The sequence below is a fragment of the Rhinopithecus roxellana genome, chromosome 12 (genome assembly GCF_007565055.1).
Source record: "Rhinopithecus roxellana isolate Shanxi Qingling chromosome 12, ASM756505v1, whole genome shotgun sequence".
Lineage (NCBI taxonomy): Eukaryota > Metazoa > Chordata > Mammalia > Primates > Cercopithecidae > Rhinopithecus > Rhinopithecus roxellana.
In genome coordinates, this window is record NC_044560.1 from 46,987,287 (window position 1) to 47,005,999 (window position 18,713).

General features: G+C 39.1%; 1 protein-coding gene across 4 annotated transcripts in view; it reads right to left on the bottom strand.

Annotated features, from left to right (window-relative positions):
* Positions 1–18,713, bottom strand: part of PATJ (PATJ crumbs cell polarity complex component) — a 427,780-nt gene that overhangs the window by 243,827 nt on the left and 165,240 nt on the right. For all 4 annotated transcript variants that reach the window (XM_010370672.2, XM_030912915.1, XM_010370673.2 and 1 more), the window contains exons 24-26: positions 17,790–17,967; positions 10,857–10,967; positions 4,801–4,878 (exon numbers count right to left, since the gene is read on the bottom strand). In XM_010370672.2, the coding sequence (XP_010368974.1) occupies positions 4,801–4,878; positions 10,857–10,967; positions 17,790–17,967 (367 nt within the window). The remainder of the gene's footprint in view (positions 1–4,800; positions 4,879–10,856; positions 10,968–17,789; positions 17,968–18,713) is intronic.

The window sequence follows — 18,713 nt, forward strand, 5'->3', positions numbered from 1 at the left end:
AATGAATCCAAACAAAGAAGCAAGGCAATATAAAGATGAGAAAAAAATTAATTAAGCAGAAAAAAGATATAACAGATAAGATGAACACACTTCAAAAGGTAATTCTTCAGAAAAAAAATTAAATGAAAAATTACTTTCAAGATTAATCAAGAAAAAGATAAAGTAAATAATTACTTATTCTATTTTATTTTATTTTATCTTTTTTATTTTTTTGAGACGGAGTCTCGCTCTGTCACCCAGGCTGGAGTGCAGTGGCCGGATCTCAGCTCACTGCAAGCTCCGCCTCCCGGGTTTACGCCATTCTCCTGCCTCAGTCTCCCAAGGAGCTGGAACGACAGGCGCCCCTCACCTCGCCCGGCTAGTTTTTTGTATTTTTTAGTAGAGACGGGGTTTCACTGTGTTAGCCAGGATGGTCTCCATCTCCTGACCTTGTGATCCGCCCGTCTCAGCCTCCCAAAGGCTTGAGCCACTGCGCCCGGCCTTATTTTATTTTTCATTATTATTTGTTTTATTTTTTACTTTTTAAAAAATTTTTTGAGACAGGGTTTTGCCCTGTCCCCTAGGCTAGAGTGCAATCGTGTGACCACGGTTCACTGCGGCCTTCCCTGGCTCAAGCGATCCTCCCACCTCAGCCTCCCAAGTAGCTGGGACTATAGGTGCACACCACCACACCTAGCTAATATTTTATATTTTGTAGAGACAGGGTCTTGCCAGATTGCCCAGGCTGGTCTTGGAACTTCTGAGCTAAAGCAATCCTCCTACTTACGCCTCCTAAAGTGCTGGAATTATAGGTGTGAGTTACCAGGCCTGGCCATAATTCAGAATGAAAAAGAACCACTATGAATGGAGCAGAGATGATTAAAGTTAAGAGAAATGGCTGAGCGTGGTGGCTTAGGCCTGTAATCCTAGCACTGAGAGGCTGAGGTGTGCAGACTGCCTGAACTCAAGACTTCAAGACCAGTCTGGGCAACATGGTAAGACCTGTCTCTACTAAAAAATATATAAAAATTTAGCCAGGCATGGTGGCACATGCCTGTAATTCTAGCTCCTCGGGAGGCTGAGGCACAATAATCACTTGAATCTGGGAGGTGGAGGTTGCAGTGAGCTGGGGTCGCACCACTTCACTCCAGCCTGGGTGACAGAGCAAGACTGTCTCCAAAAACAAAAAAAAAAAGAATACACAAACAAGTTTATGCCAACAAATGGAAAAACTTAGGTGATATTAATATCCCTAGAAGAGTCAATGACCAAAAATGACTCTAGAAGAAATAGAAAATCAGAATGATTCAATAACTATTAAAGAACTAAATCAGTATTGTAAATTTTTCCCACATAGAAAACACAGGCCCACAATGGCTTCATAGGGTAGCTTGACTAAAGATTGAAGGAACTGATAATTTCTTTCTTTCTTTTATTTATTTATTTATTTATTTTTGAGACAGAGTCTCGCTCTGTCGCCCAGGCTGGAGTGCAGTGGCGCCATCTCGGCTCACTGCAACCTCCACCTCCCGGGTTCAAGGGATTCTCCTGCCTCGGCCTCTGGAGTAGCTGGGATTACAGGTGCATGCCACCACACCCAGCTAATTTTTGTATGTTTAATAGAGATGGGGCTTCACCATGTTGGTCAGGCTGGTCTTGAACTCCTGATCTTGTGATCTGTCTGTCTTGGCTTCCCAAAGTGCTAGGAATACAGGCATGAGCCACTGCGCCCGGCCGATAATTTCTTTTTTTATACAAACTCTCAGAGAACTTAAAAGAATACATGCTCCTACTAATCATTTTAGTAGTTTACCATAACCAAAGCCAGACTGGACAGTATATAAATGAAAATTTCTAGGCAAATCTCACTCATGACCATGGATGGAAAAACCCTAAAAGAAATATCAGCAATGAGCCAAAAAAAAAAAAAAAAAAAAAAATCATGACCAAATAAATTGCATTCCAATAATTCAAGATTGGTTCAACATTCTGAAATCTATTAATATAATTTACTACATTAAGGGATTCAAGGAGAAAAAAATTTATACATACACACATTTCTTTCACTGGGGATTAGTAATACATCTGGTTAAATTCAATGCCAGTGCCATTCATGGTAAAAATTCTTAGCAAAGTAGGAATGAAGAAAGACAGTATTTCCTTAACCTGACTGAAGCCATGTTTGCAAAACGTATTAACAGTGAGAAAACTACTGCACTGAAAGAGATCTGACCTAACCAACTCCATCTTGCCTTTAACCTCCAATACCTTGGCCTACAATACCTTCATCCTTGTGTCTAGGCCAAGCTGACCATAGAAGGAATTTAGTTTATAGTTAAACTTTGGAACAAAGATGGCAATAGCTCTTTTCCAAAACAAACCCCCAACTTGCCTGGGGACCAGACCATCTTTGCAAAACCAACAAATTAGCCACAAGATTAGAAATTATGGTTTAGAAGCCACAAGATTTCTAACCTCCTCAGTTGCTTCCATGTATAATGTTACTATTATAAAAACTAGTATTTAAGGTATTTTCCAGACTCTGCATTCTGATAGATCAGCCAACGTACCCAGACTGGTAAGTTTATCTGGTCTTCTGCCTCACCTCCTCCAAGGAACTGACTCAGCGCAAGAGGACAGTTTTGGACTCCCTATGATTTCATCACCAACCAAACTAATCACATTCCCTATTCCCTAGCCCCCAAACTATCTTTGAAAGAAGACCCTAACCTCCAAATTTTCAGGGAGGCTGATTATAGTAATAAAAAAACTCCAGTCTCCCATTTAGTCAGCTCTGTATGCATTAAGCTCTTTCTCTACTGCAATTCCCCTGTCTTGATAAATCGACTGTATTTGGGCAGTGGGTAAGATGAACCCATCAGACAGTTACATGACAGATTATCTACAAATACCTATAGTACACATCATATTCAATGGTGAAACAGTAAAAGTTTTTCCTTAAATATCAGGAAGAAAAATGACAAGAATGTTAGCTATCATTAGTTCTATTAAACACAGTGCTAGAGGTCTTAGCAGATACAATAAAATGAGAAAAAGAAAGATTGGAAAGGGAAAAAGAAAACTACCTTATTCCAAAGTGTTTATTATTTATTATATGTATAGAAAATCCAAAAATAAAAATCTACATAGAAAAAGAATTGAAGATTCATATTCTTACTAAAAATATCATGTATATATATGGAGCACACACACAAAGACACTAAAAGGTTCTATATGAAATGTTTAATAAGTTTATCTTTAGGTTGTAGGTTTATATTTTTATTTTTTTGTTTCACCATTATGGTTTTTCCAGTATTCTCCACTAGATTATTGTATGTTTTAAAAGAATAATGTTACAAGATGTCAAATAAATATATAAAAGTCAATTTTATGTCTACATACTAGAAACAGACAGAAAACACAATTTAAAGAGGTATCATTAAATAGCAAAATAAAATACCTAGGAATAAATCAAGATTTCAATATTTTTTTTAAAAAATTATAGGCCGGGTGCAGCAGCTCACGCCTGTAATTTCAGCACTTTGGGAGGCCAAGGCGGGTGGATCATAAGGTCAAGTGTTCGAGACCATCCTGGCCAACATGGTGAAACCTTATCTCTACTAAAAATACAGAAATTAGCTGGGCATGGTGGCACATGCCTGTAATCCCAGCAACTTGGGAGGCTAAGGCAGGAGAATCCCTTGAACCTAGGAGGTGGAGGTTGCAGTGAGCCAAGATCGCGCCACTGCACTCTGGCCTGGCGACCGAGCGAGACTCTGTCTCACAAAAAAAAAAAAGAAAGAAAAGAAAGAAAATTACAAAAATTAAAAGAAATAAAAGAATTTAATAAATTTAAAAAATCATATTAATGGTTTAAAAGTTTCAACATCCAAAAGATGTAACTTCTTTCTGTGTTAATCTATAGATTCAACACAATTCCAACCAAAATCCCAAAAGAAACTTTTGTGGAATTTAATAATCTGATTCTAAATGGATACAGAAAAGAAAAATGATACAAATCATTAAGACATGTCTAAGAAGAAGAAACATATAAAAGAAAGTGCTCTATCGGGAAACAAGATTGATTACTAGGCTTTAATAATTCCATCAGTGCAGCATTTGTACTGGGATAGACAAGTTGATCAAATGGAACAAAGAGAAAGCTCAGAAACAGACTCCCCCTTGTAACCTGAGATACAGCAGAGTTGCACTGCAAATCAGTGGGTAAAGGAGGTCTATTTTAAAACAGTGGGACAGTAATTCCCCAAGAGAAGAATAAATTCTCTTGATGGGAAAAAATGAAAATTCATCCCTACTGGACACCACATCTTAAAATAATTTTTAGGTCAACAGATTCTACTTCAATAGAGGTGGGCAAACAGGAATGGAGGATTAATTCTGATTGACAGGGAGGATAGTTTTCTCAGGAGAGATGACCTTTGATGTGGTCCTTGAAGAATGAAAAGGATTCTTATGGGAGAGCAATGTGGGAAATGGACTTCCAGGCGAGAGCAGCAAGATCAAAGTCTCAGTGTGAGAGGCACGTTCTGAGAATGGACAAACAACCAGCCTGTCTGAACAGGAAAGAAAGCTATAGACGTTGATGGCTGACTGGCCGTTTATAATATTTTTGCATCTACGCTGCACCACATTTCGGTCCTCCATCCTGGTAAGAACCAGTTATATTCGCAGGAAAAAAAATAAATAAATATAGTGCTTCTACAACACTGACGCTCATCAAAAAGCCACTTTTATTAGAGTTCAGATATGGAAAAAATAAAACCAAAAACATTTTTTAAAGCCTTGAGAAGTTCAAGTTACCTTTTCTTTCTTTTCTTGGGTGTCCTGGTTCTGGTTACTGGTGATTTTATTGGCCTTGTTATGTACATTAGGAATGACCTACGGTGACCAAAAAAAAAAGGGTGGAGGGAAGAAAATGTTTAAATGACATAATCATCACATTTTTTTTCTCTGACATTACAGAATGGAGAATTTTTTTCAATCATTACATTTCTTTTTTTCTTTCTTTTTTTTTTGTCTGAGATGGAGATTCGCTCTTGTTGCCCAGGCTGGAGTGCAATGGCACGATCTCTGCTCACTACAACCTCTGCCTCCTGGGTTCAAGCGCTTCTCCAGCTGACTAGCTGTGCCAAGAGGCACCTGCCACCATGCCCAGCTAATTTTTGTATTCTTTGTAGAGACAGAATTTCACCATGTTGGCCAGGCTGCTCTCGAACACCTGACTTCAGATGATCTGCCTGCCTCAGCCTCCCAAAGTGCTGGGATTACAGGCGTGAGCCACTGTGCCTGGCCTATCATTACATTCCTAAATGTTGTTTAAACAGGTAAAATCTTAACTTTGTAACTTCATCTAAAGGGTAAAAATATGAGTACAATTCAAAGCAAACAATAAAACTTGGAAAATCTGACAAGATACATAACTCTAAAATATTATAGTTATATATATGCCATCAGGGCATAAAAATGCAGGTTTCTGTATGTGGATCTAGAAGCTGAAGATGAAAAAGACTAAAAACAAGGTCACATACTAACTGTCATCCAAACATCACATTTTGCAAGATAGAGTTTTAGGGGTGATCTAATTAATTATCCAAGAACATAGGATAACACATTTGTTTGGTAGATTTACCTTATTCATCATTGTACCCCCAGTTCAAGTATGTTATCTCCCACACTGTGTGTACTCAATAAACATTCCACTATCACTATTAGCATAAGGATGAATTAACAAATCTATTCCCACCACAGAATAAGCTTAATGAGAGCAGAATTCAGTGTTATTTTTCACTATTTCTCTAGTGCTCAGAAATGGCCTAATACATAGTTGTACATAATAAATGTTTATAAATAAATGAACCAGTTTAATTTTATAAAAAGAGGCTCCTCAAAGAGCTAGCACAGATAATCTTGGCATAAAATCTGGTGAGGGACATGAAGATTAAAAGAAAAAAATAGACCAAGTACAGTGGCTCATATCTGTAATCCCAGCACCCTGAGAAGCCAAGGCAGGAGGTCGCTGGAGTCCAGGAGTTTGAGACCAGCCTGGGCAACAGAGGGAGACTCCATCTCTACAAAAATTTAAAAATTAGCTGGGTGTGGTGGCATGCGTCTATAATCTCAGCTACTTGTGGGGCTGAGGTCGAGGCTACAGTGAGCCACAGTTGCATCACTGAACACCAGCCTGGGTTACAGGGCAAGACCCTGATTCAAAAAATACATAAATAAATTAAAAAGAAAAAAAAAAAACTCCTTGCTCAGAAAACTAAAAGACTGCCTGCCTAGTGATAATTAAAAACAAAAGGCCCATTTTCCCCTAAATGCAATTTAAGATTAAATTTTCATTTTTAATACAGAATGTAAATAAAGTTTAGAATAAATGAGAAAGTCTCAGAAATGTGTCATTTACATGAAAAACAACAGTAATGATACATTAACATATATACAGTGCTATGTGAAGAGGCACACTAGTACCTAATATTTCTACATCTGTTTAATACATTTAACAACCTAAGTCATATTTCAAAGACTGGTGGGATTTACAGGCATGTGTTCCTTGTCCTGAAGAATCTTGAACAAAACACTTTGCCTCCCTGACAAGTCAGAAACTATCTGCCCACACTACTACTTTCTCCCATGGAAAAACTAGCTGATGCTAAATAGAAGCTTTGGGATGAGACAGAATGTCAGTTGCCACTATAATGTTTTTCTTTCTTTCTTTTTCTTTTTTTTTTTGTTGAGACAAAGTCTGGCTGTGTCGCCCAGACTGGAGTGCAGTGGCGCGATCGCAGCTCACTGCAACCTCTGTCTCCTGGGTTCAAGCAATTCTTGTGCCTCAGCCTCCCAAAAGTAGCTGGGATTACAAGTGTGTACCACCACATCCGGCTACTTTTTCTAGTTTTAATACAGACGGGGTTTCGCCATGTTGGCCAGGTTGGTCTCCAACTCCTGACTTCAAGTGATCCTCTCACCTCGGCCTCCCAAAGTGCTGGGATCATAGGCGTGAGGCACCACGTCTGGCCCATTGTTTTTCAAATAGCAGAAAAATGTTCTTCTGTACACATATCTTTAGCAAAATTTAGAAGACAAAATGCTCAATAAGACTCCACCTTTCAGGAAAACAGATGACTGTATTTCTTGTGAAAGTAAAAATATATTTATAGGCGATTAATATGCAAAATGTTCATATGTCAAAAAAAGTAGGTACCCTTATGGAACAATGGTACTGACCAGTACAACTGGAATATAGGAAGAAAGAAAGCAACATGTGATGATAAACATAATGAGCTGAAGATATGACCCAATTTCAAAAGGATTTTTTAATATAAAATATATATATATGATATTTCTGTGAAATGCAGTTATGTTATTAAGTGGAAAAAATTACCTTACAGAAAAACGTTCTATAGGCCTTACTCTCAAAAACGAATATTTGCCAAGTATATCCAAGTAGATACACACATTTTTCCAGAAGGCTGAAAACACGCTTGAGAAAGTCAGGGTGAGAAGATTTAAAAGGTGTATCGGTGGCTGGGCGTGGTGGCTCACGCCTGTAATCCCAGCACTCTGGGAGGCCGAGGAAGGTGGATCATGAGGTCAGGAGTTTGAAACCAGCCTGACCAACATGGTGAAACCCTGTCTCTACTAAAAATACAAATATTAGCCGGGTGTGGTGATGCGTGCCTGTAATCCTAGCTACTCAAGAGGCTTAGGCAGAAGAATCGCTTGAACCCGGGAGGCAGAGGTTGCAATGAGCCGAAATTATGCCACTGCACTCCAGCCTGGGCAACAGAGTGAGACTCTGTCTCAGAAAAAAAAAAAAAAGGTGTATTGGTGATGCTCCTAAGGCAGCTGATAATGCACACAGATAAAAACAACCACTCAATTCATAGTGCTGAGGAGAATGTTTATGTGACCAAGGTACTTTTAGACATCAGGCCTTAGATGGACACAACATTAGAAAATGACTTATTTTGGGGGTTTTAAGGAAAGTTCAAAATTTAATGTAAACTAGATACAAATGATTAAGCATTGCCTATATTTTCTATTTCTGGATAATCAGTACTACTTGCAATAATAAGTAAACCAAAAACAGCACCATTTTACAAAGACATGAAACTTGATTCTCCTTTCATTTGCCTCATGCAATAATAATCGCTTTGCCCTGGCCAGGTGCAGTGGCTTATGCCTGTAATCCCAACACTTTGGGAGGCTGAGGCAGGAGGATTGCCTGGGCCTGGAGTTCAAGACCTTCCTGAGCAATAAGGGGAGACCCTGTCTGCAGGAAAAAATCAAAAACTAGCTGGGCATGGTGACGTACGCCTGTGGTCCCAGCCACTTGGAAGGTTGACCTGGGAAGATTGCTTGAGCCAAGGAGTTCGGGGTTTCAGCAAGCCATGATTGTGCCACTGCACTCAGCCTGGGGGACAGAATAAGACCCTGTCTCAAAAAATAAATGTCACTTTGCCCTATAAACAAAGTTGAAAATGGAACAAGTCATGGACATAGTAATTAATATCATCAATGGGATATGCTCCCTTGGCTAGAACCACAGATAGTTCAATGCCTGATGAACTGAATATGCAATGTGGCAGTCTATTATACTACATAGGGAGTAAGTAACTTGAGCATGGTATGGTGTTGAAGAGATTTTCTTTGTTTGAATAATTGAAAGAAATTGTACTGTTTGTGTCATCCAAACAAAACTTTCCACCTCAGCTCACTAGCAAAGGTTGGATTGAAAGCTTAGCCTTTTTGGCAGGGCATTCACAGCTGGCCACGCAAATGTATAATTTGATTGGCTCATTCTCATTCAAAATTATTGATTTGGAAGTATAATTTGGCAAACAACAATCTGGCCAATTTTCCTGTTGAACTAGGTTTCCAGAAATAAAACCATGGCCTCAACTACATTCTCAATATTATAAGAATTAAAAACTAGATTCTAAAAGTTCTTATTGAATTTCAAATTTTATGAAAACAAGAGAACTTTATTCAGCTCACCTCTCTCAATTAGTCTTGATGGTGTAAACACGGTGCTAAGAATGGAAGGCACCACACTGCAAAATGCAGTGACACAGCAGAGGTGCCAATGCAGGCTGCAGCTCACTGTGCATAGGCAGGTTACAAGTATGCAAAATATTCCATCAACGCCCCCACCACTGGGATAGCCAACCATATACCCGCCCAGTTTGCCATATAAGTATTATTTTCTTTTTGCCTTGACATACAAAAGATTGGAATGCACTACAAAACTATATTGGAAAGCAAATAAATTTTTAAAATTTGCAGTTACGTGCATATATAAGCCTGGGGAACGAAGTGAGACCCTGTCAAAAAACCAAAAAAAAATTCACCAGGTGTAGTGGCATGTACCTGTAATGCCAGCTACTTGGGAGGCTAAGATAATAAGATTGCTTGAGCTCAGGAGATAAAGGCTGCAGCGAGCTATGATCATGCCACTGCACTCCAGGTTAGGTGACAGAATGAGACTCTGTCCCCAGAAACAAACAAAAAAAGAAGTGTATATGTTTTGAACAGCTGTCTTCCATTATAAAATGAAGAAAAAGGGCCGGGCTCGGTGGCTCAAGCCTGTAATCCCAGCACTTTGGGAGGCCGAGACGGGTGGATCACGAGGTCAGGAGTTCGAGACCATCCTGGCTAACACGGTGAAACCCCGTCTCTACTAAAAAATACAAAAAAAAAAAGCTAGCCGGGCGAGGTGGCGGGCGCCTGTAGTCCCAGCTACTCGGGAGGCTGAGGCAGGAGAATGGCGTAAACCCGGGAGGCGGAGCTTGCAGTGAGCTGAGATCCGGCCACTGCACTCCAGTCCGGGTGACAGAGCGAGACTCCGTCTCAAAAAAAAAAAAAAAAAAAAAAAAAAAAAAAAAAAAAAAAAAAAAAAAAAAAAATGAAGAAAAAGAATATTGCTTCCAGTTTTAAGGGTGATGTTTCTGTTGTACATTGTAGTATAAAATCCACATCCTGCCACTGACATTTCATATCACAGTGCCAATTCCATACCACAGTAGTAATTAATTACAGAAGAAAAATTGTAGGTCAGGCGCAATGGCTCACACCTGAAATACCAGCACTTTGGGAGGCCAAGGTGGGCAGATCACTTGAGGCCAGGAGTTTGAGACCAGCCTAGCGAACAATGTGAAATCTTGTCTCTACTAAAAATACAAAAATTAGTGGGGCATAGTGGCACATGCTTGCAATCCCAGCTATTTGGGAGGCTAAAGCACAAGAATCACTTGAACCTGGGAGGCAGAGGTTGCAGTGAGCTGAGATCGTGCCATTGCACTCCAGACTGGGCAACAGAGCAAGACTCTATCTCAAAAAAAAGAAGAAAAAGAAAAATTTTATGATTAAATATTGCTATTTTTACATTTGGAATCTCTAACATTAGAACAAACAACAGTAAAACATGTCAACATGTTTTTATTTTTACATCCTTTAATAAATATACACAACATGTGATAGTATCTCTACAATGTTTTTACACCTGACCCTCTGTTCAAACTATTTCATAAACAAAGTAACTTGCTCAGAAAAGTAACTTGCCTCCAAGTTAGCAAAGCAGGTAAATAAGGAATCAAGAAATTGAAAACAGGTCTGTTTGATTCCAGGAGCAGTAACTTAAACCAATGCACACTGTAATGACTCCAATTTGACCAGAAGATCAAAACTGGAGGGGAAAAAAGGGAACTTCATAAATAAATTTTTATGAAGCTCATACTTTAACTATAGCTTGGGAACTACAATGAAAATATGTGGAAAATATTTAGAGGGCACAGCTTGGTCTGCAGGTATACAGAGTATTGTTAAACTTTTTGAAAATATGAACTAAAACTTACTCGTGGAGTGGATGACAAGCTCTGAACAACGAACACCACAGGGTTTCCTGCATTCTTAATGGCCTCAACTGCTTCGCTGTGTGAGGCATTCTGCAAATCTACTCCAGACACCTGAAACACAGGAGCAACTTATTTCAATTAGACCAGCATTAGATATTGCAGATAGGTTAATTCAAAGTTCATGTGTATTACCTAGTTATGAGAACCACCAGAGTCTAAGGAGTTAGACCATAGTCAGAAAAAAATAAGGTTGGCCCATAAAAAGCTTGGCTATTTTAGGAGAATATGTTTAAGGAAAGTAACATTTCCCCTTTAGAAAAGTAGGTAAGTCAAATATATTAATAAAAACAGCCCTGGTTAAATATAATTATCCAAAACAGGTAGTTCAGTCAGTAACAGAACCCTAAGATGTCTGCCACCTCTGCCAGGAGCACAGTACATAATTCCGAGTGGGATAAAGGAGGCTGGGAATATCTATGGACTTTTATCATCTCTCCATTAAGCTGAGAGGCATAATATTTTAAGCAAATCGCCTGTTATCACAATTGAGTAGTTGAACATTTCTCAAATTATGTTTAAAAAGAAGTACCAAAAAACATCCACAAGTTCTTTTACTAAAACTATTTATGTGTTCAATAAATTTGAGTAAGTGTAAACAGTTCCTTATTATAGAAATTTCAGAGAATGTAACTTGCTAACATGCCCATAAATGTCCAAGAGCACTCTGTATTTCCAAAACATGTTTAATAGAACTAAGTTTTCAAATCTATAATGTAACAGACCCTTGGTAAATGCTGGGATGGTCTATGGTCTCAATGGATACTAACAATTTGTGAAGACTGCTTTGCTATTAGAGGACTGAGGAAACAGGAATGTGGGTGGAAAGGGATGTGGGATGTTTTTAAGACAGGAGGAGATATTACAGCAATAATGATACAGTGTAGAGAAAAAAATGGATGATAAAGGAGAGACATGACAACTGTAAGGACAATATCCTTGGATAGTCAAGAGGAAATGATTTCTACCGTACAAGTTAGAGAGATTGGCTTTGGATAGAAGCACAAATGTAGTTCCTTTGCTGTTACAGAGGCAATTAGAAAAAAGATTTGGTGAGCACTGGAAGCAGGGGAAATTCCCTCTAACTGCCTCTATTTTCTCAATGAAACCCGAAACTAGGACCTTAAACTGAGAGCAAGACTGAGGTAAGAGGCATAAGGAGTTTGGCACAGTTACCTGTCGTATTAGTTTGTTCTCACACTGCTATAAAGAACTGCCTAACACTAGGTAATTTATAAAGGAAAGAGGTTTAATTATCTCATGGTTCTGTAGGGCTGGGGAGGCTTCAGGAAACTTACAATCATAGTGGAAGGGGAAGCAAACACGTGGCAGGAAGGGGAAGTGCCGAGAAAAGGGGGAAAAGTTCCTTATAAAATCATCAGATCTTGTAAGAACTCACTCACCATCACAAGAACAGCAGAATCAGGGTAACCACCCCCATGATTCAATTACCTCCCACTGGGTCCCTCCCATGACATGTGGGGATTTTGGTAACTACAATTCAAGATGAGATTTGGGTGAGGACACAGCCAAATCATATCACTTATAAAAACTGGAGACTGAACCAGCTAAGAGAAAATTACAGGACAGCAGGGCAAAACTAAAGACCCGCTTAAGGGGGTGCTCATGAGCTTCTAGTTGAGACCAGATACCATGGCTGGTTATTTTTCCAGCCATGCTAGAGACCTAGAATAAGCAGAGCTGCACTTAACTAGTGGGTTCTCCCAGACAAGTTCAGTGAAAGGAAAGAGGATCAAGAGTAGGAAGCACATGTAAGGGAGGGGTTGGAGCCACCAACCACTGAACTTGAGTAGGCTGAGGAGAAAGTGAGCACATGAGAAGCTGAGGACACAGATGTGTGTGCCTGTGGTATAATACGAAATGTCCTTGTTCTTGTCACAGAATACCCTTGGAATTTCCTGAGTGGTAGGAGTGTCTTTTGTTATGCATTAATAGCCCCTTTCACATCTGAGTTCATGCTACTGAGGTGGCTTAGGGTAGATCCCCCGGATATCCTTGGGATGGGGCCAGTCACAGAAAGACCAAAGGATTGGAGAATCCCTGCACTCCCCCCACGATCTCCAAGAAGTGAGGGTCGGGGCTAGAGATGAAGCTCTGTAAAAACCCTTGAACAACAAGATTTGATGAGCTTCTGGGTTGTTGAACATGTCGACATGCTGGAAGGGTGGCAGGTGGTACACCCAGAGTGTGGATGCTCTGTGCCCTCCTCCTCACGCTTTGCCCTATGCATCTCTTCATCTGGCTGTCCATCTGTAACCTTTGTATAACTGGTAAATGTAAGTAAGTGTTTCTCTGAGCTGCCCTAGTAAATTAACAAAATCCAAGGGGAGGGATGTGGGAATTCTGGTTTGTAGCCAGCTGGTCAGAAGTATAGGTGACAACCTACTAAGATTGGCCTCTGACATGGGGGCAATCTTGTGGGACCAAGCCCTCAACTGTATGATCTGATGCTATATCCAAGTACACAGTATCGGAATTGAATTAAATTATAAGACAGATGGTGTCCGCTGGGGATCTGACACTATCTCCAGATATATAGTATTGGAATTGAACAGAATGATAAGATATCCAGTTGGTGTCCACTGGAGAACTACTTAGTGTATGGGGGAAACTCCTACACATCTGGTCACATCTAGTGTTCTGAGTGTGAGAGTAAAGGGAAAAGGTTGGTAAGAATATGGAGAAACTTAAACACTGCTGGTGTGAATGTAAAACGGTATAGCCAGTCACTCTGGAAAAGAATTTGACAATTCTTTTCAAAACCAAAAGTAAAATTACCATAAAACTCAGTAATTGCACCCTTGGGTATTTACCCTAGAGAAATGTAGACTTACTTTCACTCAGGAATTTGTACACTAATATTTACAGCAGATTTATTTGTAATAGTGAATAATTAAAAACTACCCAAGTGTCTTTCAGTGGGTGAATGATTAAACAAATTGGTACATCCATATTATGAAATGCCACTGCTATGGTTGGAATTTATGTGTCCTTTGCAATTCGTATCTTGAAATCTCAACCTCTAAGGTGAAGGTATTAGGAGGTAGGTAGGGCCTTTACAAAGTGATTAGGTCATGAGGGCTCTGCCCTCAAGAATGGGATTAGTGGCCTTATAAAAGAGACCCAAGATAGCTAGCTCATCCCTTCTACTATGTGAGGACACAGTGAGAAGGCACAATCTCCGGCCCCACAAAAAACAGGTCCTCACCAGACAATGAATCTGCCAATGCCTTGATCTTGGAGTTCCCAGCCTTCAAAACTATAATGGAATTTCTATGTTTATGGTATTTTGGCAGCCTGTCCAAAGACAACTACTCAACGAAAAGGAAGAAAGTGGTAGTTTTTTTGTAGAGAGATGGTCTCACTATGTTGCCCAAGCAAATCTTGAACTCCTGGACTCAATCCATTCTTTTGCCTCCACCTCCCAAAGTGCTGGGATTACAAGGGTGAGCCACCTCACCCAGCCATAGGAATGAACTATTAATGTGCACAACAAATGGAAAGAACCTCAAGGAGATTATGCTAAGTAAAAAAAGGCGATCTCAAAAAAACAATAATGCATAATTGCATTTATGAGATAATAGTGAAATAACATATTTATAGACATCAAGAAACAGAAAACTGGCTGTCAGAAGTTAGGGATGGGAGAGACAGGGAAGAGGCAATCGAAAGTGAAGAAGGTGCCTGCTTTTCTTTCCACCATGATTATAAGTTTCCTGAGGCCTCCCCAGCAATGTGGAACTGTCAGTCAATTTAACCTCTTTCATAAATTATCCACTCTCGGGTATTTCTTCATAGCAGTTGAGAATGGACTAATACAGAAGGGTAATGCAAGGGAGTTCTGTGGTGATGACACAGTTGAGTTTCTCAATTGTCGTGGTGATATGCAAGGTTTTACATGTGAAAAAACTGTATAGAGCTACAAACACACACACAAATTAATGCATGCATAACTGGTGAAATCTGAATAAACTACAGAATGAGTCAATGTCATTTTCTTTGTGTTGCTATTATAGTATAGTTGTATAAGATATTAAAATTGGAGGTGACTGAGTGAAGGGTACATGGGACTTCCCCATATACTTCTATGCAATTTCCTATGAATTTATGATGATTTCAAAATACATTAAGAAAAATATAATACAAAAATAAATATTTAAAAATTAAATTATAATAGATCAGTAATCAAAGTAAAAGTGAATTCATCTCACTTATTTTCTAGATGATTAGATTTAAAAAATAAAATTTAGTTACATGTTGCTCATGCCTGTAATCCCAGCGCTTTGGGAGGCTGAGGTGGGCAGATCACCTGAGGTCAGGAGTTCGAGATCAGCCTGAACAACATGGCAAAACCCCATCTCTACCAAAACATACAAAAATTAGCCAGGTAAGGTGATGGGCACCTGTAATCCCAGCTACTCAGGAGGCTGAGGCAGGAGAATTGCTTGAACCTGGGAGATGGAGGTTGCAGTGAGCCGAGATAGTGCCACTGCACTCCAGCCTGGGTGACAGAGAGAGACTCCATTTCAAAAAAAAAGTAAAGTACCATGTAAATTAATAACTAAAATAAAACAAGGTTACCAATATTAATAAAATAGAATTTAAGGCAAAAAGTAACTAAAAGGAATAAAGAGGAAAACTACATAATGTCAAAAGCAAATCACCAACAACAAATCCACTAAATACATACAGCAAAACCAACAGAATTACAAAGAATAGCAAACAAATCCATAATCACAGTGGGAGACAAACTCTAACTGAAACTGAGAAAAAAGACCAAAAAAATTAGTAAGAATACGGGACTCCTTATTTGTTTATCTAACTGACTATCACTATATGGATGTCAAATAGGCATCTTAGCCTAACATGTCTAAAACGTGTCTCCCCAAATCTGTTCCTCCCACAGTCTTCCCCATCTCAGCCAATGGAAATTCCATCTTCGATTCCTCAAGCTGAAAAGCTTTTCAATTATCTTTGCCACTTTATTCGCATCCATTCTGTTAGTAAGTCCTGTTATTCACCTGCAAAATATGCTACAACCTGACTGCCCTCCTCCTGGTCCAGGTCGCCATTCTTTCTCTCCTAAGTTACTGCAACAGCCTTCTGGCTGAGGCCCCTGCTTCCATCCCTGCCCCCAAAGCCAGAATACTCCCTTGAAACAACACTTACCTGTTCATAATTCTCCAGTGACTCTCCACTGCATTCAGAGCAGAAGACCTTCCAGAGCTTTCAGGCTCCATATGATGTGGCTTCCCATCACTCCTCAGCCTTTTTCTCTTACCCCTTCTGGCTTGTTCACGCTATGCTATCATTGCTGGACTTCCTGCTGCTCCTTGAACACATCCAGGCAAGCTCCTACCTCGGAGCTTTTGTATGTTTTTCTTTCTCCACATATCCATATGGCTGACTCTCTCATTTCCTATATTTGTCCCAATATCATCTTCCATAACAAAGCTATTAAAATTGCGACTGTTGCTTTCACCATCCCCCTGAACCCGATGCTCCTTATCCTCCTCCCCTGCTTTATTCTGTTCCCTAGCTACTTATCACAATCTGACATTCTACATATACCTATTTATTTTATTGTCTATTCCCCCATTCCCACTATCATGTAAACACCAGAAGGGAAGGGACTTTTGGTCATTTTCTTCATTGCCATATTAGTAGTATATTTGAAAATTGTTTTAAACATTGCACAGCACAAATATAACTCAACATTTGTATATACAGAGCAGCTTTTATGTAGTTCTTTAATTTAATCCTCACAATAATGCTATCGATTTTGAATTCTCATTTCCATTTTATCTGAAAACAAAATAAGTAGGTCTAATGATTTGTCCAAAAACACATAGAAAATAAAAAGGATAGACTCTGACTCCAACCCATGATATCCAGGGCTCTTTGTATTCTATCAGAGGTGAAACACCATGATTGATGGTTAGCATCATAAAGAACGAATCAAGAACAAGCAGATTATGGGATTAGAGGTACCCACCATGGTGTCACCCAATTAACCCAATGCAAAGAAATGTATCACATTCACACCTCAGGGCATTCTCAGTGGTTTCATGTGCCTTTTTTTTTTCCTGCTTTGAGACAAGAGTGTCACTCTGTCACCCAGGCTAGAGGGCAGTCCAATCTCGGCTCACTGCAGCCTCCACCTCCAGCGTTCCAGCGATTCTCCTGTCTCAGCCTCCTGAGTAGCTGGGAATATAGGCATGTGCCACTACGCCCGGCTAATTTTTGTATTTTTAGTAGATGGGGTTTCACCATGTTGGCCAAGCTGCTCTCAAACTCCTGACCTCAAGTGATGTGCCCGCCTCGGCCTCCCAAAGTGCTAGAATTATAGGCATGAGTCACCATGCTCGGCCTGATGTGCCTTTAAAACTTAGCTCCCACAAAGCTTATCAGGTGCAAATCATGGATCCTCCCCCCTCAATAGAGTCTTCAACCTTCCAGGGTCAATTTCTTTCTCTAAACAAGCATAGATATCCTACTAACACACAATTATAAAATTTAGAGCTTCAAGAAAAAAATTTATAGCTTGTTAAAGAATGTGGGAGAAGCATAATGCCTACCATCTGCCCTGTTCTATATAGAGCCCTTTGTTAGTTAAAGTGTTCTTTGCAATCAGCTGAAGTTTTTCTTTTATCATTTTATTTGTTTATCCCCGCCCCCACTCACTTGAGAAACTCATAAATTGTGCATACAACGTACAAACTAAGGCATACAAATAGAGCACACCGACTGGACATACACGGTCCCCAACACATAAAGAAAGGTCTTCGAGCTAAATGATTATTTCACTGTCTTACAGTATGTTTCCAATAAAAACAGTACTTTAACATCATTTACCTCAAGTATTTTATCTCCAGTTTTAAGTGCGTTTGTTTTCCCTGCTGGACTGTCTTCTAAAACTTGTTTGATGAATATACCTTTAAGTTCCTCTCCATTCTTTAGACGTTTTATAACAGTTTGTCCACCAACAATACTGATCCCAAGAGACACATTGGGTTCTCTAAAAATCTCAACACTATATAAAGGAAAAAAACAAAACTCACTCATTAACAAGTTTAATCTGTTAGACTGTAAGTATTCCATTTGTATTATATCCTTGTGATTCATATTTTATATAAATTTTTGAAATATATTTTTACAAATGTTACACAAATTATACCTAGTTCCAATGTTATCAATAATTCATAACAAGTGAAAGCTTCAGTTCTGAAAAGCATAGATTTCTAGAACAATAAATGTAACTCTAAATATTCAGTGAAGATTTAGCTAAGCCCTAATGTTCCCATCTCCTATCATAATATATTTTCTGTGATTAGTCCTTTTCATTTATATCCGTAACATAAGCAAAGAAAGGACTGAAGAAATAACAAATGGGCAAGACAAAAATCAAGAAAGCTACATATGTCATTTCGGCAAAAAGTACAGACTTTCAGAATAAAATCAATTTGACACTGAGTGGCTCATTGTCCAAGTTGCTTTTCCCAGTCTGTGGTTCTTTAATCAGAGGACAGATTTTACCTCCTCCTAAGGTCACAATGTTTTGTTTTCTTCCTACCTCCATGTCATTATTTAAAAGAAAGTATGAAATGAAAACTGCCTCCCTCAAAATATTATAGGTTTTGCACTGCAGCCAATAATTAACTCATTAAAAACATAACTCAGAAAACAACTCTTAAATGTTTTAAGACAAATTCAGATTTCAATTACAAGAAAAGAACCAGTTTGGGTGGAGGTGGTGGAATTATTAATAGATATGGAATA